This window comes from Apteryx mantelli, chromosome Z, assembly GCF_036417845.1.
Source record: "Apteryx mantelli isolate bAptMan1 chromosome Z, bAptMan1.hap1, whole genome shotgun sequence".
Classification (NCBI taxonomy): domain Eukaryota; kingdom Metazoa; phylum Chordata; class Aves; order Apterygiformes; family Apterygidae; genus Apteryx; species Apteryx mantelli.
In genome coordinates, this window is record NC_090020.1 from 5,134,233 (window position 1) to 5,160,992 (window position 26,760).

At 38.1% G+C, this 26,760-nt stretch overlaps 2 protein-coding genes across 3 annotated transcripts in view; one reads left to right on the forward strand and one right to left on the reverse strand.

Moving 5' to 3' along the window:
* The window catches only part of IFT74 (intraflagellar transport 74), a 44,246-nt gene extending 37,845 nt beyond the window's left edge, over positions 1 to 6,401 (reverse strand). The window contains exons 1-8 of one of the 2 annotated variants that reach the window (XM_013946693.2): positions 6,365 to 6,401; positions 5,981 to 6,121; positions 5,393 to 5,528; positions 4,803 to 4,851; positions 3,846 to 3,944; positions 3,660 to 3,720; positions 3,183 to 3,242; positions 2,012 to 2,073 (exon numbers count right to left, since the gene is read on the reverse strand). In XM_013946693.2, the coding sequence (XP_013802147.2) occupies positions 2,012 to 2,073; positions 3,183 to 3,242; positions 3,660 to 3,720; positions 3,846 to 3,944; positions 4,803 to 4,851; positions 5,393 to 5,528; positions 5,981 to 6,097 (584 nt within the window). In that variant the 5' untranslated portion in view covers positions 6,098 to 6,121; positions 6,365 to 6,401. Of the gene's footprint in view, positions 1 to 2,011; positions 2,074 to 3,182; positions 3,243 to 3,659; positions 3,721 to 3,845; positions 3,945 to 4,802; positions 4,852 to 5,392; positions 5,529 to 5,980; positions 6,122 to 6,210; positions 6,261 to 6,364 lie in introns of those variants that run through there. The other variant, XM_067316105.1, reaches the window with a different exon arrangement.
* Positions 6,402 to 6,607: 206 nt separating this feature from the next.
* On the forward strand, positions 6,608 to 26,269 carry PLAA (phospholipase A2 activating protein). Its single transcript, XM_013946692.2, is given in 15 exon segments — positions 6,608 to 6,721; positions 6,723 to 6,892; positions 8,900 to 9,093; positions 10,907 to 11,007; positions 11,086 to 11,206; positions 11,329 to 11,496; positions 12,611 to 12,746; positions 13,261 to 13,430; positions 14,394 to 14,551; positions 15,496 to 15,715; positions 17,909 to 17,977; positions 20,827 to 20,898; positions 21,782 to 21,883; positions 23,832 to 23,996; positions 25,545 to 26,269. Coding segments are annotated over 15 exon segments (2,526 nt in total). The 3' UTR covers positions 26,111 to 26,269.
* The last annotated feature ends 491 nt before the right edge of the window (positions 26,270 to 26,760 follow it).

The following is a 26,760-nucleotide window of genomic DNA, read 5'->3' on the forward strand; positions in this document are numbered from 1 at the left end:
TTAACATGACCAAATCTTTACAAAGCAGTTTGTGAAGCTGCCATTATTACTGCTGCTTTAAAGGGGAGGAAGCCCAGAGAGGAAAAATAATTTATCTAAAGTGTTGAAGCAGACCACAGCCAGACTGTAGATTGAATTCAAAGTACTAGTATCACAGCTCAATAGTCTATTAGGCAAAGCTAACATCTTCCAACTAGAGATTGATGCTCAGGCTTTTTTCACCTGAATTAGCAGAACAACAGACTAACTCTTCTGCTAGCTTAAATGTGTTCCCATACAACAATAAATTATCATTACTGCATACTTAATGCCTTTATGTCTTATTTTGTTATTGAAACTCAGTCTTTTCTCTTGATGTTCTATTAACACTTGAAAACACACTCAACAGGATAAAACAGATACATTTGCAAGCTGTTGAAAACCAAAGTATTATTGAAAAATGGTTTATTATTAAACAGCAATTGCTATTTTTTTAAAACATAGTATCATCCTTATTGAACTACCTACAGTAAGCAACAAAAAAAGTTACTACCAGTGTATTTTTTTCTTTCACAAAAACAAATATAAATTAAGAGTGTACCAATGTTCTGCACTGTAAACTTTCATCAGAAGTTGTTCTTTTAATATCCACAGGATGAAAAAACAAGAATTTAAACATGATTTTAATCTATTCTTGGACGGTTAGTAGTAGCACTTAAGTACATATAGACTTCTCACTAATAAGTTAAAAATATACCACAAAATCTTGTGTAAAGTGGAATATACATGTGTTTTATTACACTTAAAACTCCATAATTAATTTTCAACATCCGTATATGTCAGCTGTGAAGTGAAGATCACACCCACACCAACAAGCTCCTGAATCTAGAATTGTGATCTAAGAATCCCTGAGACACCTAACTTATGCAGGTGTCTCATTTATTGATTTTAAATTTTCCCAGCCAGCTAGATACAAATGCGCCTATGTGCACGCAGAGAATCATCCAGTGATGACAGTATCCAAAATCCAGGTATTCCTTTGTCTGAGTATCTAGAGGAATCTACTCTGATGACAGTTCAATATAAAGTAGAGAAACAGGACCAGAAAACAGAAACAAATAACCACCTCCTCAAAGTGAGTCTCTTAACCAGTAAGCTAAATGGTTACACACAGCCATGTAGAAAAAAAACACACTTCTGAGTGTTTCACCTAGTTAGAAACCACCATCATTATTAAAGCATATTGGAAATTATTTTTAAAACTTCTTTTAGAAGCCTACTGGACATGTAAAAGTTGTCTCTACTATAGACTATACTATAGTCCATACTATAGACTATAAATGTTGTATATAAAGAAGTTGTTTAGCTGAATTTGTCTTTCATTAAAACATAATTCAGTGGTCATGGTATGTAGATAGCATGCTTCCAATTATCAGATAATGTTTAACAAAAAAAGGACCACATGTTATTTAAATCAGAAATTCCCAATTTTAATTTGGCTTGATGTTTCTACTGGCAACAGGTGCCCTTAAAACATCAGTGATAACCACCTTTTGCTCTGTTTCATATCAAAGGGAAGCACAGGATGGGGCATGACAGCCCCACCACCTTCATAAGGTAAAGTTCTTCACTTTTGATACTAACATAGGGAACAGCAAAGGAAGCATTTGCAAAATAATTTATCCTCTGCTTCCTCCTGTCAAATCTCCACTTCCTAATTTACACAGCACAGCACAATCTCCAGAAAATGTGACCTTGACACTAGGTCCCCAAAAGCCAAAGAATCTCCACTGCCACCTGAACTCCTCCTGAATGAGATGGCAAGCATCTCCACAGCAGTTACTCAGAAGAGTTAAAAGCCAGAAACTCCAGCTGTAGCCTGGCACTGATTCTGAAACTGTTCGGTACCACTTGTTGCACACATAGCACTGTTAGGAAACTTCTGAATCAGATTACTTCTCAAGCTTCCCTATTTAACCAAGCTTAGATGTGATTTAACAACTTCTGAGAAGCATATACATAATGTACTTACGCTTGTTTTTCTGTGAAAATTATATCCACGCTCTGAGCTTCCCGGTCATTCTGAACCTTCAACTAGAAAAAAAACAAAAACAAAAAAATACCTCACACACAACAAAATTAATATGCTAAGAAAAATACAAATTATATGCACAAATTCAAAGCTGCATTTAAATGAGCAAGAAGCTGCTCAGAATGCAGTAGAGCAAGGAGAAGTAGAGGCCTCCTGCTCCAGAAGCTTTCCCAGGTGAAACTGATGAAACTGTTTCTGCAGTTGCATTCTTTCACTGAAAGTCAAGGGAAATAAGGCAGCATTCACTGTCTCTATATTTGAGAGAGAAATACAATCAAGTTTGTAACAAATTAATTCACTATTACTGTGGAATTCATTTCTGGGGCACTTCCTGGTAAAACACTGTTTAAGCCTACTGACAGTGTGACACTTGCAAAACATGCTTGTTTTTATGACATGGATGTTGTGACTTTATTTTTCCATAAAATGTGAGGAAAAATTACTTATTTTGGCTAAAAAATACTTAGCTGGCTTCTCATTCTGACAAAATGATCCCTTCTAACACGGTTCCTTTTGCTTATGGACAAAAGGAGCATGAAGAATAGAAGAGGCTTAATGCTTCTTAATGCTTAGGGTCACACTCTTAGTGACTTAGACAATCAAGAAAGAAACTCAAGGAAGAGCAAAGTGCATGGTTTCTGTTGTTTGTCACGTCATATAGCAATTTAATAATTATTACATTGGAGTAATTTAAAGGGCAGAAAACAAAACAAAACAAAATATTAAATAAAGCTCCAGAAGCTCAGGGAGCTTTCATGGCAGCACAGTCTAGTGAGTTTGTCTTTCAGACGATCAGTGTTCTATGCTTCCTACTCAAACAATACATTTTAACACTGGTAAATTATATTGGGAAGACAGCCTTCTCTTATGTAAAACACAGAAACACTATCATGGAGCTTAGAAGACAAGACTTCAGACAATTGTCTCGCTACAAGCATGTATGTCACCAAGTATTATGCTCAATTTATCTGGGAAAAAAAAAATACAGAAGTTTTAAATTAGAGCTATGCTTTTTACATATGTCATAGAATACATTGTGTTCAAAGTACCAATAACGTAACATACAACTTTTCACTGTATGTTGAAACACAGCAAAACCCCTAATTCTTACCATATTGAAATCACTAATCATTTCTGCCGTATCAGTATTGGTGTTAAGTTTATCCACGAGCTGAAACAAGACAGAATTCCAAGCTATTAGTACGCTCCTTTCTTTTAATTACAAAACAAAAATATCAAACAAATAGGTACCATTGCACAAAGTACTCATGAAAACACAGCAAATTTCTATTATTGTAAATGGAAAAAAAGAAAAAAAAGGATGTGGGAATTTGAACAAATTAAAAAACAGTCTTTAGAATTAATTATCTTTATATGTTACTGTACAAAAGCAACAAATATTACGCAGTAGTAACTTAAATCTGTATGCAGCTGCATCTCCTACATTTTCTTCTCTTATGTTTTCCCTAAATTCCATTTTTCTCCTTTCCAATAACTGAATAAAAGGCAGTATTAACCAGTACATTTTTACAGAGATATTGAAGTCAGAAGGGACAATGTTGAACATCAAAACCTGACAACAGCATACCATGTTGTAGTCTGCTAGCTGACCTTGAAACTCCTTGATTTCACCAGCTAACGCCTCTGCCCTAAATACAAAACAAAAAGCCAAACTTACAACAGGAAGCACTGTATACATAAAAATAAATAATATCCTAGAATAAAGTCTTGTGACTGAAAAAGTTAACATTCCATTAGCTGGAACACATCTCACCTTTTCTCATATGACAGATAGACAGAATTCTCTTGCTTGTACATTTCCACTTCTTTTTGCAGCTTGTTAATTTCTGCTGTGAGGTCATTTATTTTGCTTCTACAAAAAAGCATTAAAAAAAGAAGAATTACTCAAATTTAAATGTACAACTGAAACACAGATGAGACAGAAACGGTATTTTATTATTAGTTATGTGCAATCAGTAGCCCTTTATCACACTGCACCATGTTTCCAATCAGCTATTTGAAAGAAGAGCTGGAGAAATGAGGAAAAAAAGCAGAGCAGTTCTATCAGATAAAATCTTAGACAGCTAACAGAAAGCTTGGATATGAAATAAAACATTTTGCTTTCTGCCCCGTTGCTAAGAGAGATGTGAATTCTTCTCAAACTGATTGGTAAAAAAAAAAATCATAGAATCTTTTCACAGAACATCACTATGATCCCTTTTTAAAAGCAACATCTCTAATTGCAATGTGATCAAGAGACAAAGTAGTGCATGCAATACTGTTCCACAATGGCCTTGACTTTGTTAGTGTTAGCTCAGTGTACAATCCAAGCATAATCAAACAGAAGCACACCAAAAAGTCCTTAATTTGGAATGCTGCTTTGTACAACTGGAGCTATCAGACCTATCACGTGGTACAGGTGTAAGTTCAAACCCCTGACACTCATGTTACTAATTCTGGTGGAGAGTGCATATAACTTAACAAGCCCAATAACAAAATAGCAAAGATATCTACTTGTATCTAGACATAAGCATAAAATTCCTCTCCCCTAAAAAGTATTCGCAAAATGACCTTCGTAACTCTTATACCAGGACAGATTTCATCATGAGTGAACACCACTTATCCCATGTTATCATTAAATACAACTCTTAACTTCATGTTGCTGCATTTCATTCCTTGGAGTAAGTTAGAAAGGGAACAGAGCACTAAGCCTTCTATTGTTAACACATACCTCAGCAGTCCAAGATAATAGGTTTTATCCATTATCTGTCTCTGAGGACCTGTCAAGTGAGAGTAAATAACATTTTGTTAGAAAGCTATTCATTCTGATGACCTGTAAATTATGGAGGGAAAAAAAAAACAATCTGCAGTATTTACAAGCAGAAAACTACCACATTCTTAGTATTCTCAAATGATTTTACCTGGTTAAAACAAATGAGAGCAGAAATTCATTTTAAACCGCAGTGAAGATATACATTGCATAATATGAAAATTTACTGCATAACAAAATATTTTTTATTGTTCTGCAGTGCTGGAAGAAGACATAGTTTATATCTTTCTCTTCTTTTTAAGGATTTTTAATGAGTTGTGAACATCATAACAAAGCTTAAACACATAAAAGCCTTTTTTCTGTTTGCCAAAAACAGAGAAAATAAAGGAGGGATGCATTAAGCTTCCCTTCTTTCTCCTGCTACTGTTACTCATAGTTATTCACCCTGCAATTTGTACAGCTGTGGGAAAAAAAGTTTTCTTTTAAAATCTTTTAAATATTCCTTTAAAAAGATTTCAGACACACTAATAGCCATTTTCAGTAAAAAATACCTTTCATTCCCATTTTCATTCCACTTAATCCCTGTTGTGTCACTGGACGGTCTGCAACTTTAATCTGAGATGACAACACTCCTCCAGTACTTGAAGAACCACCACGAGAACCAGGTCTTGATGTACCAGGAGGCATCTAGATGAAAACAAAAAATCCCAACTCTGAATTATGAATTTTTTGTCCTTATGCAATTGTCAAAGCAATCAAAACCTTAAGAGTGAGACTCCTTCAAAATTTAGATTGTTCATCTAGAAATCTTTCAGCATTTGTACATCTCCCGGTAAGTAAGCCTTAGTCAAATGTCCAGCTGTAGGAAGATAAGTGATAACCAGCAAGCAGCCTGTTCATTGCTATCTCCATCTGTGACATTACTGCTTTTAAGATATACCAGGTGAACTGTTGATGCAAGACTTCCTTGGGCCCTTTCAGTCAAAATTACAAAGTCTACAAAACAAGAAAACTTACATTTCTTTCTGAGAATTTATCAATCCGGTCACGGTACCCATGGCTTGTCTCATGAAAAATTACAAAAAACATGGCTAAAAATCTAAACACATCAAAGTTAACATTCAATTTTTTTAACGCACCCCTGTTCCTATTCTGGTTGCTGATGGGGTCCTTAACGAAGAGCTAGGCCTTGCGGTCACCCCTATTCCTCCTCTTGAAGAAGGACGTGCCGTTGGAGGCCTGTGGTTGCTGGCCATATCTGTTTCCTTCTGAACTTGCTCCTAAAAAGAAGCATAACAAGCAGTCCTTTAATTTGTAGGGATTCCTAAAAAGTACCAGAGATCAACCGGGGGCAGAGGGCCGGCGGCACCTGCCACAGGACCGTGGAGCACCGAGGTGCCGCGGGGCGCCGAGGACAGCCGGCAGCCACCGAGGGGCGCTGGTACTACGCGCTGCCCGGGACCGCCAGGGCAGCACGGGCGGACACAGACGCCCCATGGTCGGCAACGGCCCCTTGCTCTCACCGGACTCCCAAGCGGCCGTTAAGCCTCCACCGACAACGACGCCGGTATCGCAGCAACGGCCGGGCCAACCACCGCGGCTTCCTGCTATCGCGAGATTCAGAAATCTCGTTCCAGCCGCCGATTGCAAGGGGAGATGGGAGAAAACCCTATGCGACAACCAGAAAGGACTACATCTCCCAGAGCGGCCCGCGACGGCGAGGCGCCTACTCTTCTTGCTCTCTTTGGCGCGGTGCCTGCTGGGACATGGAGTTTACGCGCCTCCCGCCAGCGTGCCTGATGACGCCTCTTCCGGCGCGGTGGATGGCGGTTTCCGGAAGCGGCGGCGGGGGTGATTGTTGCTGTGTCAGAGCGGCTAGTCGGCATATTGCGCGCCGCCGCCATGGCTGGCGAGGGCGGTGTGTACCGGCTCCGCTGCTCCCTGGTGGGGCACGGGCAGGACGTGCGGGGCCTCACCAGCGGCCTTTTCCCTCAGGGTGGTTTCGTGTCCGTGTCCCGGGACCGAACTGCCCGACTCTGGGCTCCCGACGGGTGAGTGCCGCGCCGCGGCCTTGCCGGTCGGTCATAGCTGCGCCCCGGCCGGGCCTGGCGGGGGGAAGGGGCGACGGTGCAGCTGCAGGTGCCCCGACGAGGGCCCCGTCGTTACCGCCAGTCCTGCCCGTCCGCGCTGGCTGCCCGGCTGGCAGCGGCCGTGGCCTGTCTTGGGACCGCTCTGCGTAATCGGCTGTGGCGGGGGGAGATGGCTGGTTTGTGCGTGCTGGTGGTTTTTTTTTGACTACAGAGTCTTTTTGATGAGTTCGGGGTAAGCCGTCGGTTTTGTGAATGGCCATGGTGCTTAGCACTGGCGTGCCTGCTTTGGGGGAGCATGATATTTATCCAACAGTTAACTGTATTTTGATATTTTAGTGTTCTTTATAGATGCTGGTAATTTCAACGAGTGTAGCATTGCTTTCTAGGTGATGTTGGTGTCATTTTCATCTCCCCCTACTAAGTGTCAAAGTAATCTTACTATGTAAAAGTATACCAGTTGTGATAATAGGGCACTTCATTTAGAATGTTTTTAAGAAGTCTTTTCTCCCCTTGCTGAGCAGACTTCTAAGAACATAGAATATGAATAAAAAAACTAAACAAAAAGCATAAATATGCAAAGGCATTGAAAAAGAAAAAAAATGTGTTATTTTCTCTCATGTTCTTGTTGCACAATGTGGTTACCAAGTGGATATGCCAGTCATTCAGTGAATTTTTCAGCATGTCTTTATGATCAGAAGAGATACTGCTGAGCAATGTAGACATGAGATGGTGGAGATACAGATTATTGCTGGAAGCAGCAAGACATATTTGCTCACTTGTCTATAGCTTCAAATTATGAATAGTATTCTGAAGTCGCCAGGCATGCATGTTCTTTCCACTGTGAAGCAGTGAAGTTTTAGTGAAGCAGAGAAAACTAGCGAATTTGCCTGAATGTTTACATATGTTTTTATTAAGTGGATGTATATTGCTCTACAATTAAGAGTGAGAAAGAATAACCTAAGTGTGTCCTGTTGAATTGCTCCTCACTAGAGGAAGAACTTCTTAAATTGCTTAGAATTTTTTTGCGGGAAAGGAAGTCTTTAGTTCTGACTTCTAATTTTTGAGGGTTGTGAGAGGAAGATATAGGTAACTTAGAGTTATAGGGTAGGTATTGATCTCTTTTTTTGCTTTGAAGATTGTGGGATTACAGTAGATAGAGTTCAGTGGATAAGCAAACTGCTGTGTATATTATTTTTGTACTTCAAATTTTAGCAGAAGGTGCATTATCTTCATTTGTTCTGTATACCTGTAGCAGAGAAGACATTTTAGAATTTAGAAGAGTATCACAGTTTCCCTACCTCTTCCAGGTTTTAGTATGTGAATGTGAAAACATAAAGTGATATACTGTACAGTTTTTTGTTTTGTTTTGTTTTTGAAAGAAAGCCTTTATCATGTGGGGATGATTACCACTTTTTTCTTTCAGTGAATACTCTGCCTACTGAGACCAGGTCAAGATGGAGAAGTAAGGGTGCTGCTTGAATCAGTTATAATCCATTGATTATTAATCCTCTATAATGCTCACAGCTGAGAGCCAGTGAATAGATTTTGCAGTCAGTAAACTTTCTTCTCTGTTTACATACTCTGGTGTTGTTAGGATGTACTGGAATAAATATTTAAGTCTTCAGACAGCCAAGAATTTCTTACAGGCAAGTTGTAGCTTCAACTACTTCTGGTCACATTAGGCATAGTGTTTGCCAGTGAGCAGGAAAAATAAAATTGGGTCCTTCCAGGCCCACCAGTTATTGATAAGTAAGTGGAAAACTTTGTATATTGCTTATTGGGCTAGGTTTTTGGAATAATTTTTTCTCTTAAATTTTCATCTTTCTAGGTCATCCGTAGTTTGCTATTCAACCCATTGTGAGGATAGGTATTAGTTCAAGAGTTGGAATATCAAACACCTGTTATATTTCAGTGCCTCAAATAAGTAATTTCTGTCATGACTCTGAACTGATTATCACATATGTTTAGTCTTAACAGGGGTTTTACTGAAATGCACTGTATGAGTGGCCACTCAAATTTTGTATCTTGTGTGTGCATCATACCTCCAAGTGACCTGTATCCTCGTGGGCTGATTGCAACTGGTGGCAATGATCATAATATTTGCATTTTCACAGTTGACAACCCAGCTCCTCTTTATGTCCTGAAGGGCCATAAAAACACAGGTATGTAGTAATTTTGTTTTAGATTTTTGTTGCATAAAAGTTAATATGATATGCTAGAGAGGAAAATAAGTTGAAGTTGTAAAACTGAATTTTGAGTTCTCTGGTATTTTAATGTAGTGAACATTATGATCTCTATAAATAAAATTTTATAATTTCAATTCATGAAGTGCCAGTCAGTCACAAGGACTTCCAAGTATGATCTTTTCCTGTATAAACCCTGTAGCTAGTATTTCACATGCCAACTTACAGGCATAGCAGAATGATGTCCATTTTGTCAAGAGCTGCCTATTTAAGAAGCAATTATTTAGTCCTCTGTACAAACTGTGTGTTTTGTTAAGCATAAATCTGTGTCCAAGCTCATAGAAGTAGAAAGAGTGAGCTTCCTAAACAGATAAACAAACTTTCACTGTTTGGTTACTTAGGTGGGGTTCTAATATTAGTTGGTGATCTAAATATGTAATGAAGGCTAAAAGTTCACTGTAGAAATTTTCCCTCTCTTCATTCTGGTCAATGCAGCATGTGATGTATTAACCCAATATTCAGCATTTTTCATGTTAGTATACTAAATTTGTCTTTTTTGTAAGCTGATCTAGTATTGATACACCCTTGAATGGTCTAATCTCATAATCATGGAATGTCAAAATTAATTATTTTAAGTTTTGGACGGTCTTTCTACTTTATTAAAGAGGGTTGTGGATACCAACATGAGAATATCCTGGGCTTCCAAGCAGCACCAAAAATTTAAAAGAGAAATTATTTGTATTTATTTTAAACCCCTTGGCTTGCTATGAGAAGGAAAGAAAATAACATCATTATGTAAGAAGGCAAGGAATAGCTCATGTGCTTGGGTGGGAAGCTGGGATGGGTGAGTTGATAACAGAACATGTGATATGCTCCCTACAGAGTTGTAAAAAGGGATGAGGTGTTCTAGAGAGGTTATATACCACCCCCACAACCTAACAATGAAATGTTTAGAAATAGTTAAAAAAAATTTTTTTTAAATACTTTTTATGGTAATGTGCAACTGTTTAAAAATGTGAAGCTCAGATTAATCCTAAAATCTGCTTTAGAAATGGGAAAAAACTAGGGCATGAATAATTGTTTTGCTTAGTGACAAGGCTGGAATACTATCCAGTTCTCACTGTTGCATCACAGAAGCAAGACACAGCAGGCGATACTTTTCTTTTATGAAACTCAGACGGACCATGTACTCTGCTCGTGACTTAACTGCTTTTGTAAGCTTGTTAGTTATTAGAACTTTATTAGCACTCTGTGTCTTCAGTTTTATAGCACCCTGTTACTGGAACATTTTCAGATTATTGTTTGTTAAATATATTTTTGAATGTAAGCACAATTTCTTGGTAACAGTATTTTGCCTTCCAGAAAGATGAGTTGAATATTTTGCTATGAAGTCTTGTTTCTTGATGTAAATTAATACAAGTTGACAAAATCATGGCTTTCTCCTTAATCTTACAAATAAAACATTGTGTTAATTCTGTGTCTTGACTGATTATCTGCCCTGCTTGTAAACATATTCTAATCGTAGGAGAAAAGAATGGGTGCTAAGAGAAATTTAAAAAATATGAATGGCAAAAAGATTTGAAATTTTGCAATCTCATGTGAAAAGATTTTTAGGCAGTGCTTTTCTAAGTTGCAGTGTGACTACAGTTTTAATTCTTCCCCAAACTCCTCAACAAAATAAATATACTGCTAATAGAAGTAAATCTTCTTAAATAAATCTGCTTAAATTACTGGTCTAAGATTGGTGACAATGCAGGAAACATGTCAGTATTGATTTGAACCTTCATTCCAGTTTGCAGCCTTTCATCTGGGAAATTCGGCACATTACTAAGTGGATCATGGGATACAACAGCCAAAGTGTGGTTGAATGACAGATGTATGATGACATTACAGGTATGAAGTTCTGTATGAGTATTAAATAGATGCTTTGATTTTTGTCAGCAAAAAACAACAGTGTTGGCTTTTTTGCAGGGTCACACAGCTGCTATATGGGCAGTGAAAATACTGCCTGAACAGGGATTAATGTTGACTGGTTCAGCTGACAAAACTATTAAACTGTGGAAGGCAGGCAGATGTGAAAGAACATTCACTGGTAAATACTCTTGCAGTTGATAATTTCACAGGGGAGTCACATGCTCTTTTTAAAAACAAAAATTTCAAAAAATCCCTAAGCCTCTGATAAAATTTTCAGTTGTTTTTCTTCCTTTTGTGAAGGACATGAAGATTGTGTGAGAGGTTTAGCTATTCTCAGTGAAATGGAATTCCTTTCCTGTGCTAATGATGCTAGTATCCGAAGATGGCAGATCTCTGGCGAGTGCCTGCAGGTGTATTATGGACATACGAATTATATATACAGCATATCTGTCTTCCCTCAGTGTAAAGGTAAGGTTGTTTTTGTGACTATGGCCCAACATTCTTCCAAAATAAAACAGCAAGGTAGACATTCAGTAGTTCTGTGGAGCTGCCATAACAGAAGAACTCAGCTGGCATTTCATTTACTTCCTTTTTTTTTTTTTCTTTCTTCCCTATTTGCTGCTTCCTTTTGCATAAGTAATAAAAATGTCTGTGATTGAATCCAAATCCTGTTTCTGGCAGAATCACCCTGACAGTAGATGAGATGAAAGATCCTGAGTCAGGCCTAATTATAAAGCTGGAGTAAAACTTTCGCTTTCTTGAAGCAACAAGCAAAACTATTGTCTACATTGTCACCTGCATATTGGCACTCTGGTAGCAGAGTAATGGAATGGTACGCGTGACATTTTGAGATAATGTAAATTTAGGTACTTCCACAGAAAGTTTTTGCAGTATATTATAAATAGTTTAGATTAAGAGTTTCATATGTATGGTTAATTGCATTTATATTTGAAGTTTTGAGATTTAGAGCTTCAAAACTAACTGTTACAGAGAGTTGCTGAAGATCATCTGAGTCGGTGACCTTTGTGTGGTGTACATGATACTTGCATATTCGTTCACTAGGTGAATGGATGTATATTAGTGGATGCGTAGGTCACAAATCTCTTCTATCTTAAAACTGTCAAAGAGGAGATGCTAGAAGTTAGACACAGACTTTTGAGGGTGCTTTATATATGTTTCCTGAAAAAGCAGAAGCTACTCTGCAAAAGCCTCAGAGATTTAAAAGAACTGTGAAACTCTGGAAACACAGGGTAAGATAAAACTGTGATAGTCTCAAAATTACTCTTAAGTTCTTTGTTTATATTCTTGACAGGAGGAAAGAATCTTTTGTCTGCCATGAGAATAATTTCATTCCCCATCTGGCTGATCAGTCCACAATTTATGCACTTAATTTCTTTTGTGAAGAGAAATACGCATGATTTTTGCTTTCTTCTAGCTCTCCTCTTGTGACTGAAAACTATTAAATTATAAAAAGCTTCCTCTTACTCTTTCAGTTGTTAGATACGCAGTTATAGGAATCTGCCTTGTATCGCAATATACTAAATATACATACAGCTTTAAACTCTTCTTTCTTCCTTTTTAGATTTTGTGACTACTGGAGAGGATAGATCCCTTAGAATCTGGAAACAAGGGGAATGTGCTCAAACAATCAGACTCCCAGCTCAGTCTGTATGGTGCTGCTGTGTGTTAGACAATGGTGACATCGTAGTTGGTGCAAGGTATCCTGGTTTTACTCTATCACCATATTGGCATATCTAAAACTGGAGAATCCATGATGAAGTTTTATGCATTGTTTTGGATGTCAGAATTAATTCTATATTTAAAAATAAGCCATCAAAGTGGGAGAAGGTTAATTTAAGTATGTTCTTCTGTACTTCAGAAAAAAATCAGATTATTTTTTTCCATGCAGATTGCAGCAGTAAAGAGTGAGTGCTTTGGGAATGTGCCTAACAATTGAATGCAGTGCTATGGATAGGCTTGTAAGTTCTGTATATAGTACCTATTTGATAGGCATATCCTACCATCATTTTAAAATTATACTACAGATACGGCTTCAAGTTAAGTAGGTAATTCCTCTTATAGGCTGTTTTCAGCATGAGAGCTGGATTCTATGTACAAAAATAATTTAGAGGTTTATTAGAAATAAATATGTTTTTTCATAACATAGAAGACATTATTAGAATGCATGTAAACATTTTGATATTTAAATTTGAATGTTTTCTGTCTGCTCAGTGATGGAATCATAAGAGTGTTTACAGAGTCTTTGGAACGTACAGCAAGTGCTGAGGAGATTCAAGCTTTTGAAAATGAGCTTTCTCAAGCATCAATTGACCCTAAAACTGGTGATTTAGGAGATATTAATGCTGATGACCTTCCAGGAAGAGAACATCTTAAGGATCCTGGTAAGTTATTTCACTGCTGTTATATTATAGGTATCTCCAAATCTTGGTTCTGAGGCATTGAAACTTTTAATATTTTCTAAAATTAAGAAGACTTTGATCACTTTTAATAGAATTGCTGAAGAAAACAGCTTAATTTTGCTCTGCTGTCATTTCATTGATTCTTTTGGAAGCTAGACTATAGTTTAAATACATACCAGTAGCAGACTTATATGGTAAAAAATACTTCTCTTATGAGGTATTCAAAAAAGTAGTTTTCAAGATGCTACAATGTGTTGAGGATGTGTTTTGGATCTGTTATGCCAGCTGCGCCAGCAGTATAAGAGAAGGTTGTGTAATTTGTGAATGGACTATTGAATATGGAATTTTTTTCCTAAAAAAGAGAAGTAGATATGATTTTCTTTTTTTTTTTCCCATACTTTAGCTTTCAGCTTGAGAAACTGTTTGTCTTGATTGACTGGATGTACTTCTTACAGGTACTCAGGACGTTACTAAGAATACAGAAGAAGCAGTGAGAGTTAAGATTATTTCTAAATAGAAAAATATTTTTTCCCAGGGTAACCAGTGACCTCAGCTCTTGACTCTGACCACCAAGTGGTATAAATTGCCAGTCACCTTTCTTAGAGTTGTATGAAGTTTCCCATCTTGTTAGACCATGAGAGATTATCACCTCTGCTGATTGTCATATCCTTAGGAAAATGATGAACGTTTGGAATACTTGACTTGAGGATTACTTTTGCATCTTTGGTGGCAGATGCCAGTATAGTAATTGTAGAATGTTATTGTCAGGATTTCTGTTACTCTTGTGGCAACATGTAGTATGTTTTTATTTTCTGTGCTGTAACTTTGAATCTTATTGAACTATCTTTTCCTCTTTGAATTTGATTGCTACTTGAAGACTTTTTTCTCCCTAAAATAAATCTTGTTTTTAAACTTCTTAACACTCTCAAGCACTTCTGTCTACAGGAACAAGAGATGGACAGACGCGTCTCATTAAAGATAATGGGAAAGTTGAAGCCTATCAGTGGAGTGTTAGTGAAGGAAGATGGATAAAGATTGGTGATGTTGTTGGTTCTTCTGGAGCCACACAGCAAACATCTGGAAAGGTTTTATTTGAAGGAAAGGTATGCAAACATTTGTGTTTTACTCCCTTCAAGTAAAATGCTTAATTGCATACTTAAAAAAATGTTATTCCAGTCTTTGCATACATAAAATATAAATCAGAAAACAGGGATTTGGTGGTACTTTTTTGTACATCTTTGGGCTGCTAAAACTGAGATGGAAGTATAAATACCAGCTTCTGCACTACATTAGAAATGCATTTTGTAAAACCAGCTAGCCAATGTAGACACATTATTTTGCAGAAAAGTAAACTGTTAGCTAGTAGAGAAGGGATCGAGTTCTCTAATATTTATTGCTAATACCTTGAAAAATTAGTTTTGACTTCCTTTCCAAAGAGAACAAGTCTTAAAACTGATCTGAGGATCATCTAATGTATTAGTTACCAGATTTCCGTGCCCCTTTTCCTTAACTTTTGAACAGAAAGATGGGTGATAATTTTAAAGGTAGCCATGTCCTTTATTGAAACTTGCATAGAGAAAAGTCTGTATCTAGTGCCACCACTAAAAGAAGGGCGTTCAGGTCGTAATTGTATTTAGCATGCTTCAACAAAACCTCAGGACTTTGTTCTTTTTAGTATTAGAGTATGCTTCTAAGCCTGAATTTTTGAGGCGTCTGACTCTCCTACAGTTTTGCAGGTAGCCAGATTTGTCCCTGCAGGGTTATATCTGATGCCTGAATTATTTTCTAATATATTTGCTTATGTATTAGCAGAATCTGTTGTCATAGTCTACTCTTTCTTGAGATACAGCATTCTAGAAAACACAGGATATGGTTTAAATATTTCAGACTTGTAGTTCATGTAGGGGAATATTATTGATACAAGCTGCAAGTGACAGTATGAAAGACCCAGGGCCAAGATTAAGAGCTTCAGCCTACATTGTATACATCTGTATACAAAATGTGATGACAAATTTCTCATTTGCTTGTGTATTTATTCTGCTTAAAGGAATATGACTATGTTTTCACTATTGATGTAAATGAAAGTGGGCCTTCCTACAAACTGCCGTATAACATCACTGATGATCCTTGGCTGACTGCATACAACTTCCTGCAAAAGAATGATCTAAATCCTATGTTTCTGGATCAGGTGGCAAAGTTTATTATGGACAACACTAAAGGGCAAACACTGGTGAATACAACCGCTCAATTTTCAGATCCTTTTACAGGTAAAAATTTGAACTTCCTGGTGCACAACTAAAGATGTTAACTATCAAGGAGATAAAGATGCATATTTTAAATATTCATATTTTGCTCTAATATAACAATTTTAGTTAATAATTGCATTTTTTTTCTGTAAATGTATTCCTTCACAGGGATGGAGTGTGAATCCAGCAGAATGGTATAAAGTGTTTTGTACACTATAATGCCAGTATATGCCTATTGTTTAATATTTGCCTAGCAGTGCAGGTCACTTCACAAGGAGACTTCAGCGTTCTAGCTTCTGTACTTTATTACAGTACTGTTTATTTCATGTCCTCAAATTATTGAGGAAAGGCATGGGTAGATTTGACAACAAAAATGTGGAAACTTAAGTCTCAAGGTATTTGTCAGAACAAATCTTCAACAAAATATTAATCAAGCCTGTTGTATTTCTCGGTCTATTCTTTCTTTTCTGATTGGTAGCATTGGAAGAAAAACCTTTTTTGTATTAATCTGGTAGGTGGCCAGATGCTGTTATGGGGATGAATAAAATACAAAAATTTTAACTAGAGAATGGACTGAAACTAAGCCGAGTGAAATACATTAATGACCCTCTTTTAGGCAGGAAAAGGAAACTGTAATCAAGTTAACTACTCAGGAGCTGAACCATGTTAATCAATTAAACATTACATTACAAAATAAACCACTCTTACTACAGCCATCTTCACAGCATTTAAATTAAGAGTGAAAACTCCATGAAAATGATTTTGGGCTAAATGTTTTTCTTGCAAAGGACTGGAAATGAGCATGCAGACTCTCATCAGGTTCGGATATAACTCATGAAACTGTGGTCATATGAACTTATGCACATACAGAATAGTTGAGGTTGGAAGGGACTTTTAGAGACCATCTAGTCCAACCCCCCTACTCAACCAAGTTCATCTAGAGCAGGTTGCCCAGACCATATCAGTCAGGTTTTGAATATCTCCAAGGATGGAGACTCCACAACCTCTCTGGGCAACCTGTTCCAGTGCTCAGGCACCTTCACAGTAAAGAAGTTTTTCCTCGTGTTCAGATGGAACTTCCTGTGTTTCAGTTTGTGCCCGTTGCTGCTCATCCTGTCACTGGGCACCACTGAAAAAAATCTGGCTGCATCGTCTTTACATCCACACTTCAGATATTTATAGACATTGACAAGATTTCCCCCCCTCTCCCCCCGGTCTTCTCTTCTCTAGGCTAAACGGACCCAACTTTCTCTGCCTTTCCTTATATGAGAGGTGCTGTAGTCCATTAATCATCTTAGTCATCATCTTGCTGGACTTGCTCCAGTAGCTCCATGTCTCTCTTGTATTGGGGGACACAGTATTCCAGATGCAGCCTCACCATGGCTGAGTAGAGGGGAATGATCCACTCCCTCAACCTGCTGGCAGTGCTCTTCCTGGTGCAGCCCAGGATACCAGTGGCCTTCTTGGCCACAAGGGTACATTGTTGGCACTGATCACAACCCTCTGAGCTCTGCCATTCAGCCAGTTCTCAGTCCACCTCACTGTCTGCTCATCTAGCCCATGCTTCCTCAACTTGCCTATGAGGATGTTATGGGAGACAGTGTCAGAAGCCTTACTGAAATCAAGATAAACAAAGTCAAGATAGACATCTCAAACTGAAACACGGGAAGTTCCATCTGAACGTGAGGAAAAACTTCTTCCCTGTGAGGGTGACAGAGCACTGGAACAGGTTGCCCAGATAGGTTGTGGAGTCTCCTTCTCTGGAGATATTCAAAACCCGCCTGGACACGATCCTTTGCAGTGTGCTCTAGATGACCCTGCTTGAGTAGGGGGGTTGGACCAGATGATCTCCCGAGGTCCCTTCCAACCTCAACCATTCTGTGATTCTATGAACATCCACTGCTCTCCCCTCATCTATCCAGTCAGTTATTCCATCATAGATGTCTATCAGGCTATAACTCTGATTTAGCTGTGACCAAACATAACATGGATGCTTCAGAAAACAAAGATCTTACCCCAGAATAATTAGGAAGAGTTTTGTTTCAGTGTCAAGGGAAATCTGTGTGGAGAGGATCAGATTTGTCATAACCCCACAATACGTCGTCAGACATATTTGATGTTTTGCTTTGTTTTGAGCTGCTTCTGCTTGAAAAGTGATGATACAGTGCTAACATCTAGCTATAGTAGTCATTGCTTTTCTTACTGTTTTTCTAGGTGCTGGACGTTATGTTCCAGGCTCTTCATCTGGATCAAATACAGTACCTGCAGCAGATCCATTTACAGGTAATGTATAATTTGTACTTTTTCTTGCAATGTATCTTTCAGGAATTTAAAGGTGTGTATTTCATGTTTAGTTCTAATCAGTGTTCAGCTCCAGACTGCTGTTCCTTTCAGTTCTCCATTTGGGGCAGCACTGTCGCACAGACTGACTAGGTGGACTTCACAGCTGTGATACTTAAACATTAAAAGTGACAAGGCATGTCTGGATTTGTTTAGAAGAGGAGGGCTCCTCTGCTGCCTGGTCTATCTCACATCATTCTGTTTGTCTTCTGCAATGTACTAATGTTCCAACAACAGATGAAGAAGGTCTTAACCCTCATGCTTGCCAAACTCTCACATGCATGACCAACTCAGGATTGGATATTTTCATAGAACTACATGCTTTTTTTCTTATGACCTGATCTTTACTGTAGTAAATTAGCAATTTAAAATATGATAAATTGTTCAGTGATTTCTGTTAAGAGGATGGTGAACTCAATTACACGTATGAGGATAAAGTAATCAGGCATTTGAGGAAGAAAGTGGTTTGCATTTTATTCAAGCTTATGCCTAAAAGAAACTAGAAGTATTTAACATGCCATGATCATAGAAATATAAAATAATTTAGATTGGAAGGCACCTCCAGAGGCCATCTAATACAATCCCCTGCTCAAAGCAGGTCTGATTAGAGCAGGTTGCTCAGAGAGTTGTCCATTCTAGTCTTCAACACTTCCAAGGATGGAGATCTCCCAACCTCCCTCGGTAATCTCTTTTAGTATTTGACCTCCTCATGTTGTGTGGTTTTTTTTTTTTTAACTTCTGATATTTAGTTGGAATTTCCCATATTCCAAATTGCACCTGTTGCCTCTCATTCTATCACTGTGTACTCTGAGAAGAGTCTTCGCTGTATCCCACAATCAGGTAGTTGGAGACATTATCATTGTCTACCATTTATCTTCTTTTCTTCAGGCTGAACAAACTCCATTGTCTCAACGTCTCCTTGTACATCCTGTGCTTCAGCCCTGTGACCATCTTGGTGGCATCCTCTGGGTTTACTCCAGTACATCAGTGTGTGTCCTGTACTGGAGAATGCAAACCTGGACACCGCACTCCACGTGTGGTCTCACCAGTGCCAAGCAGCGGGGCAGGATCGCTTCCCCAGACCTGCTGGCTGTACTTCTGCTAATGCAGCCCAAGATATGGAGGCCCTTCTTTGCTGCCCAGGTGCACTGCTGCCTCCCATCAGCTGTTCCCATCAGCCCATTTCTCCAGCATGTTCATGTCCCTCTGAAGAGCAGCTCTGTCCACTGGTGCACTGACTGCTCCCACTGACCTGGTGCCCCTACTAAATTGCTGGGAGTGCACTCTGTCATGTCATGCAGGTTATTAAGGAGGGCATTAAAGAATATTAGTCCCAGTACTGATCCTTGAGGGATGCCATTAGCTTCTGGCTCAGAGGAGAGGCTGTGAGGGGTGAGCTTCTGCTGGGAGCATAGTTCTCCTTGTGACTGAGACCTCTGACATGTGCTGGAAGGAGGGCAAGACAGCCGGATGCAAGCAATCCCAGAAATATCTAATAAGATCTGCTTTGAGCAGAGGTTTGGACTAGATGGCCTCTGGAGGTCCCTTCCACGCTAAATTTTATGATTCTAACCTGCCCCTGATATAACAAGTTTAAAGTGTTCCTCACTAGGTTAGCAAGCCTGTTTGCAGACAGTCCTGCCCTGCTTTGTCAGACTTAACCCATTGTTGCTCAGTAGCCCTTGCTTTTTGAAGAGGGTCCTGTAGTCAGAGAAGCCAAAGTCCTACCTGTGAAACCAGTCATGTGCTGACCTGCTTGATTAGTCCACTTCTACCCAAGTACTTTCACTTCCTCGGCAGGATTAAGGAAACGCCACCTGGGCCCTTCACCCATGTCCCTAGAGCTCTCTAGTTACTCTCAGTACTCTCTTCACTGGTAGTATTATTGGTGCCCAAGTGGAAGAGCAGCCGCAGGTAATGATCTGAGGGCCAGGCAAGCCTCAGCAGTCCTTCTGCAAGATCTTGAATCCAGACAAACAACAAACCTCTCAACGTGTCAGGTCAGAGGAGAGATTCCTCCATATCTTTCAGGAAGGAGCATCCCCCACTACCATTCACCCTTTGTGCAGACACTAGGTGCATCACAGCTGGCTCTGATGCATCCCCTGATAGGTCTTGTTTGCCAGGGAGACACTGTGCGTATCCTAACATTTCAGATCTGCAGGTGGAGCAGGAACCTTCCTCTGTTGCCAGAAGCCAGAGAGTTTCCTATCTATACCTTTTTGATCATGGTCCACCTGTCCCTCCTTCCTTGCTTTCTGTGGCATGGTCTCTGGTCTCTGCAGATTTTCTACAAAGACCCTGTTGATCCCCTCTTCATCCCTCCTCATGGTGCACAGGCTGTTCACCTCTCCTGGCAGCTCTTTCACCTGACAACTTGGCACTACAACCAGAGCACACCTCCTGCAGGAGACGCCACTGGGGCTCCAGGTGCAGGGAGAGCCCAGGCCCTCTTTCTAGCCTCAGGTCTCAGCAGCTGCACCCTGCCCCTGGAGCTCTGCTTGGGTCAAGGCCTCTGCTGAGCCAGGCTTTTGCACCAAATGATGACGGAGAGCATGCTAGAATGCCTCCCAACCATGGTTTGCTTGGCTTGTGAATGTCATGCATGACCCTCACAGATATATACAAATATAATCCTTAAATTGCAGAAAGTGTTGAAGACTTCTTTTTAATTCTGTTAATGAAAAACAACACTTTTAATATTTACTAGTTTTGAAATATAACTAAATATATTTATAAAATAGTTATCTCCTTACCTGTGGTGGTGTTTAAAAAGCCTAATCTCCATTCAGGTGCTGGTCGCTATGTTCCTGGTTCTACGTCAAATGCAGTAGCTTCAGTGGGTAAAGCTGATCTATCTACAGGTAAGAGATGAGTCAATAAAGAGATGATGCCAATAAAAAGCATCACCGATCTTTTGCTTTGACACAGATTATTTTTCTTTTGACATAGATTCTATATTGGTGGAAATTAAAAATAATGGGTGAATTCTTAATACTCTGGAAATTATTCAGAAAATACGGAGAAGGAAGCCTTTTCACATGCAAGAATCTTGCACTAACACTTTAAAATATATGATGGTAATCTGCTTTTGAAAAATTTTTCAGTTTGCTACTAGTGATGTTGCTGTTTGGAGAAATTAATATATGCAGTTTAAATGGAAATTACAAAGGGTAAGACTAATGATCTTCTGGAATCACAGGTGAATTATAGTTCATGGATCAAAGATCTTCCCTTATTACTCGCTTCTGAAGAGATCTCAAGCTAATACTGCATGTGACATAAGCATTCAGAGACACTTGGTGATATCTGCAGATCTTGCAGTATATGAAAACTGCTGAAAATAATCAAAAGATAAGATTCTGGGAGGCAGAGAGGGGTCTGCTATCTAAATTTGGCCCTTGCCATTTTCATGTCTTAACTGCGATACCTGTTCTGAAGGAGTGATTGCATGTTTAGAGTTCTGTAATTCACTGTAATTCAGAAACCACTGTTAATAATTTGCAACTGTATAGTAAATTTGTAGATGAGGGAAAGAACAGTTTATGACGGAATTGCCTGAGATTATTGCTTTAAGTTTTGTAATCCTTTTATGTACTAATAACATAAGGACAGTTATTTGCATAAGCATTCAATCTTATTTTTTAAGATTTTTCTGAATGACAGCCAGCAAGAAGAACTTATTAGTACTGTTCTTTGTCAAATATTTTGGTACACTGTTGAACTTGTCATGTTTCCTTTATGTAGGAATGGGTGCCTACCAATCAGCTGCAGCTAAAACAGAAAATATTTATTTTCCTAAGAAGGAGGCTGTCACCTTTGATCAGGCCAATCCTACACAGATACTGGGTCAGTGTTTTAATTTTGAGGCTGGCTTTATTTTTGATCTGTTTGAAATGGTAACTTCATTTTTGATCTTTCCAAAAAGCTAACTGATGTCCCATAACTTTCCTACTCTTTCTCAGTTTTGCCCTTTAAAATCAGATTGATTGTTTTGATGGTGGATGTAGTTGAAGGCATAGGAGTAAATTTCACAGGAATATTAAAGAATATATAATGTACTCTGTCTTGCCCACACTTATGCCTTTTGTTTGGTATTTTACTTACCAAGCTGGTAAATAAACTTACCAGTTTAAGACTGCTTTTTTTTCTCCTGACTGCTGGATATGCAGATTATGTGCAATCCCTTTCTGATTCTGCTGCTGAAAATTTCAGTTCACCAGATAGTCATATAGTGTAATATATGACATGTTAAAGTAAGGTGTTTGCAGTTTCATAGCTTGTTATCTTCCCTTCTATATTTAAGCAGAAATTCTGCATAACACGGAAAAGAAAACTGTGTACCATATTTATTAATGATTTGCAGTACATAAGCGTTCAGTATTTTCTGAGTCTGTTTAATTGTCCTTGCTGTGGTGTATCATTTTGTTGAATATTACTGTTGGTTTGTTTTCCTCTTCTTTCCCATGACTCCATTCTATCTCTTCCTCTGTATTTTCTGTAAATCTTCCACAGAATCCCTACTCTACTTGTCTTCAGTTTATTTCAGTATGTTTCTGTGGAGTGCCTTAGTACACTGGAATTCTGTAAAACTAGTTCATATTCATATTGTAGGAAAAGATATTACCTCTTTAAAAACATCAGTTGGAATCTTCAGTCAGCCTCTTTCTATCACCCTGCATTCTTTTTTGCACTCTGATGTTTGTTCAAGGAGAGGACAACGGATTCACAAACTAGATTCTTTTATGGGGGTTATCACTAGTAAATAGATCTAGCTTCCTACTAGTTTTCCACAGGTTTTTAGAGCAAACTTTTGTCCAGAACTTTCTAAGAGGGAGAACTCCAAGACTGGTTCGCTTTCATTCCACTGTGGTACAGCAAAGCAGAGGCTTTTACTTAATCTTAAAAACGCACTGCATTAAGGTATTTTTTGTCCCATATTCTTGAATGATAACCTTATTAGCCACAATAACATAGTGGTTTTCTGTTTGCTTTTGAAGCTTAGAATCTGAAAAGTAGGCTTACTGTGTTTCCTACAATCTTGTAACAGTGCATGGTTAAATACATTTGTAAATATTGTGACTGGACTGGACTAGATTTACTAGCTGTATGTTTTAGGGTTTTTTTTTTCGTAATAAGGCCTTAATTAATTTTTATTTACACTATAAATCTCGTAAGAGCATACTGATATGAATGATACTGTCTGCTGATGCTTTTATTGACATGGCCGTCGTCAGTTCTGGAAGAACTATGAATGGCAGGTGCTAATCCTAGATCCATTCTGAGCAAAATGCCACACATGAATTCTTGAAAACTTTTATTTTAAATTGCATTCAAATTTGAATGCAGGACACTGAGCAATCATATTTTGTTTATGACATTCCAATCAAAATAAGAACAGTTTGATTTACGGTGACTCTGAGTTACATAGTTTCTTTTTTATTTTGGTTCCCTAATAATAGACAAGAATAAAAAGGAATCACAGTTCAGTTACACAAACGTAACACTCTTGTGATTCTTTTCTGCATCTTCACATGCATGTCAGCTAAGATATGAATTCTGAATCCTTGTGTTACAGAACTAGGAGATGTACAATGGCAATCATTTTGATGATTAAAATCTTAGAAACAGGATGAAGGAGGGAAAAGTAATATTTTAATATTTAAAATAAAAAATCTACAAAATACAATTACAGCAGTTATGGCTTGTTCATAAAATGCTTTGTAGTATATTTAAAATTATTTCAGATGTAAAGTTCTAATGTCAGAGTGCTGTGCCTTTTCTCTCGGTCATACAGGCAAACTAAAGGAACTTAACGGAAGTGCATCTGAAGAACAAAAGCTTACAGAAGATGACTTGATAATCCTCGAAAAGATACTGTTCGCAATATGTAACACCTCTGCAGAAGCACCTACAGCACAACAACTTCAGACTTTATGGAAAGCAGTTAACTGGCCAGAAGGTAGACATTTGCAATTATTTTTTTGTATTGTCATGTCATCAATACCTCACCACAAACCAGAACTCTGTTATGCTGGGCATTAAATAGAGTCTGTCCCAAAGAGTTTATAACCCAAACAGAAATCAGAAAATGACACACAGGCACTAATACACATAGCATTGTACAAGGAGACAGTGCTGGTCATCAGCAGGGGCAGTGGCATGAACTGCAGAATCGGTAATAGGGAGTCAGGTTTTGTTGTTGGTGCAACAGTAAAGATGGAGGAACTTGATAGAAAAACATAGTTATTTCATTGAGGAGTGTCTTCCAAAAACAGCAGTGAAACTTGTTTGGAAGTAGAACAGAAGTGTCAGGCTGGAGTCCGTAAGTTTTTATCAAATGAAAGGTGAAGTTATGGAAATAAGTTATGAAAGATGTTGAAGAAAAATAGCTCCTGTTTAATGTGATAGAAGAGGGGAGGTTACTGAAAGATACATTATGCAGCCACAACTGCATTGGTGAAATGATGTTCTCAATGGATGTAAGTGGAGGTAATGTAATTTCATTTGATAAATGTAACATTGTCAAGCCAAAAAAGGTTGTTGCTCTACTTACAGACTAGAAAGACTTTATCTGGGCTATTATTTACACATTCCGGAAAAACTGGATACACTGCATATGCAGATATGTTAATATGCAGTTTAGAACAAACTGCTTTCTTAAATTTGTGGCTAAAAGCTTACAAACAGGAAGATTTTTGTTTTTAATTAAAAAATGCTGCATAAAATCACTTAAAATTATACTCTGCAGAGCTAGCAGCTGATCATGGCTAACATCTTCATATCTTTGGAGCTTTTTTACTGTACAAAGTCTTTATTCTCAAGATGCTACATATCTGTGGAAAAACTGCTCAATGAGTAGCTGAGCAGATTCAGCTTCCCTGATTTGGTTATAAACTTGAGATATTGATGGAAGACTCAAGGAGCAGATATATTTGAAATTGGAGAAGTGGATGGAGCATGTTAGATCAGTTTTAAAGTGAGTAGATTTCCAGTTAAGGATATCCTTTTTTTTCTAGAAATCATATCTGAGAGAGTTGAAGTTAATTAAAAAAACAAAACAAAGTTTTATTTATCTGAAAGCAGTTCCATAGCAGTACTAAACTGTAAGAACTAGAATGAGGGCAAAGATGCTGCTGATGTAGGGGTATTCTGTCACTGAGAAGCTTTGAGAATCCTTTGTGGATTAGTTACCTTGACTATTTTTTTCTTGCCTTCAGTTTTATCAATTAGAGCTTTTAGGAAAGATTTTTGAAAAGCACTGTATTTATCTTAGATTAGGGAGCATATTTTTGTGATTAACTGAAGTGTTTGTAGAACAGGTTTCATCAGAATTTGTCTTTGTAAATTTCCAACAACTTGGTGGTTTGTCTGAATCTCTTTCTGCATAAAACTGTTAATGTCTGTTTTCCAAAGTAGGAGTTTACAAATCTATGTATCTGAAAGAAACTGCCAGCATGTTTGCACATAATGCAATATTAATATTAAAACTTTTTTTTTTGTTCCTTAGATATTGTCTTTCCAGCCTTAGACATTCTTAGATTGTCTATCAGGCATCCCACTGTGAATGAGAACTTCTGCAGTGAAAAGGATCGTGTACAATTTATCATCCTCCTCCTTAAATTTTTGAACCCTAAAGGAAAGCAAGCAAACCAGCTGTTGGCACTTAGAGCTCTTTGCAATTGTTTTGTCAGCCAGGCAGGCCAGAAGTTCATGATGCAACAGAGGGATGAAATAATGACACAAGCAATAGAACTGAAATCAGGCAGTAATAAGAACGTTCATATTGCACTTGCCACACTGACGTTGAACTATGCTGTTTGTTTACATAAAGTCAACAACATCGAGGGCAAAGCTCAATGTTTATCAGTAATCAGCACAGTTATGGAAGTTGTTCAAGATCTTGAAGCCATTTTTAGACTGCTTGTGGCTCTTGGGACACTGATCAGTGATGATACAAATGCTGTGCAATTAGCCAAGTCTCTGGGAGTTGACTCTCAAATAAAAAAGTATGCCTCTGTATCAGAACCGACTAAAGTAAGTGAATGCTGTAGGTTTGTTCTTAATCTGCTGTAATTGTTTTTGTTAGCATTTGGGGGAGACAGTGTATGCAGAAAAAAAGATGCTTTTGTGCATTTCATGTGACAATATAATTGAGAAAATACTGTGGATGAACTAAAAACTTGATAATTTGTCAGGAGTTACACAGCAAATAAAACTTTTTACACCAATTGTCATATGACTGCTTCTCTGAAGTCTACAGTGCACAGGATCTTTGCAGGAGGTCCTTCTGGAATAGCTCAGAAGATCAAAATAAATCACTAAGAAGTCTAGCCATATCAATGCTTAAAGGTAATCTGGATGAAAACCTAGGAAACGGCTGGGATTCAGTGACTGCCAACCAAGAAAGAATAGGATTCAAAACAAAAGCTTCAGCAGAATGACTGCTTCTCAGCGGTGCTGTTTGTTTGCAGAGAAGGGCCCTAAGAGCTGTTAAATTCAATGGCACTCTTTAAAAGTTTGTTAATCTTGGCTAATATTAACTGCGGTCAAATACGCTAGTAAAGAAATTGCATTTACTTAATTTTCCATCAGTTTTTTTTTTCCATTTTCTTTCTTAAACCTAACTGTTTTGTTGTTGTTACTGTGTGCAGTTTGTACTGCAGCAGCTTCTAACCTAGAAGCAGGTGAATTTTTGAAAGGCAGACTCTTTACCATATAGTTGT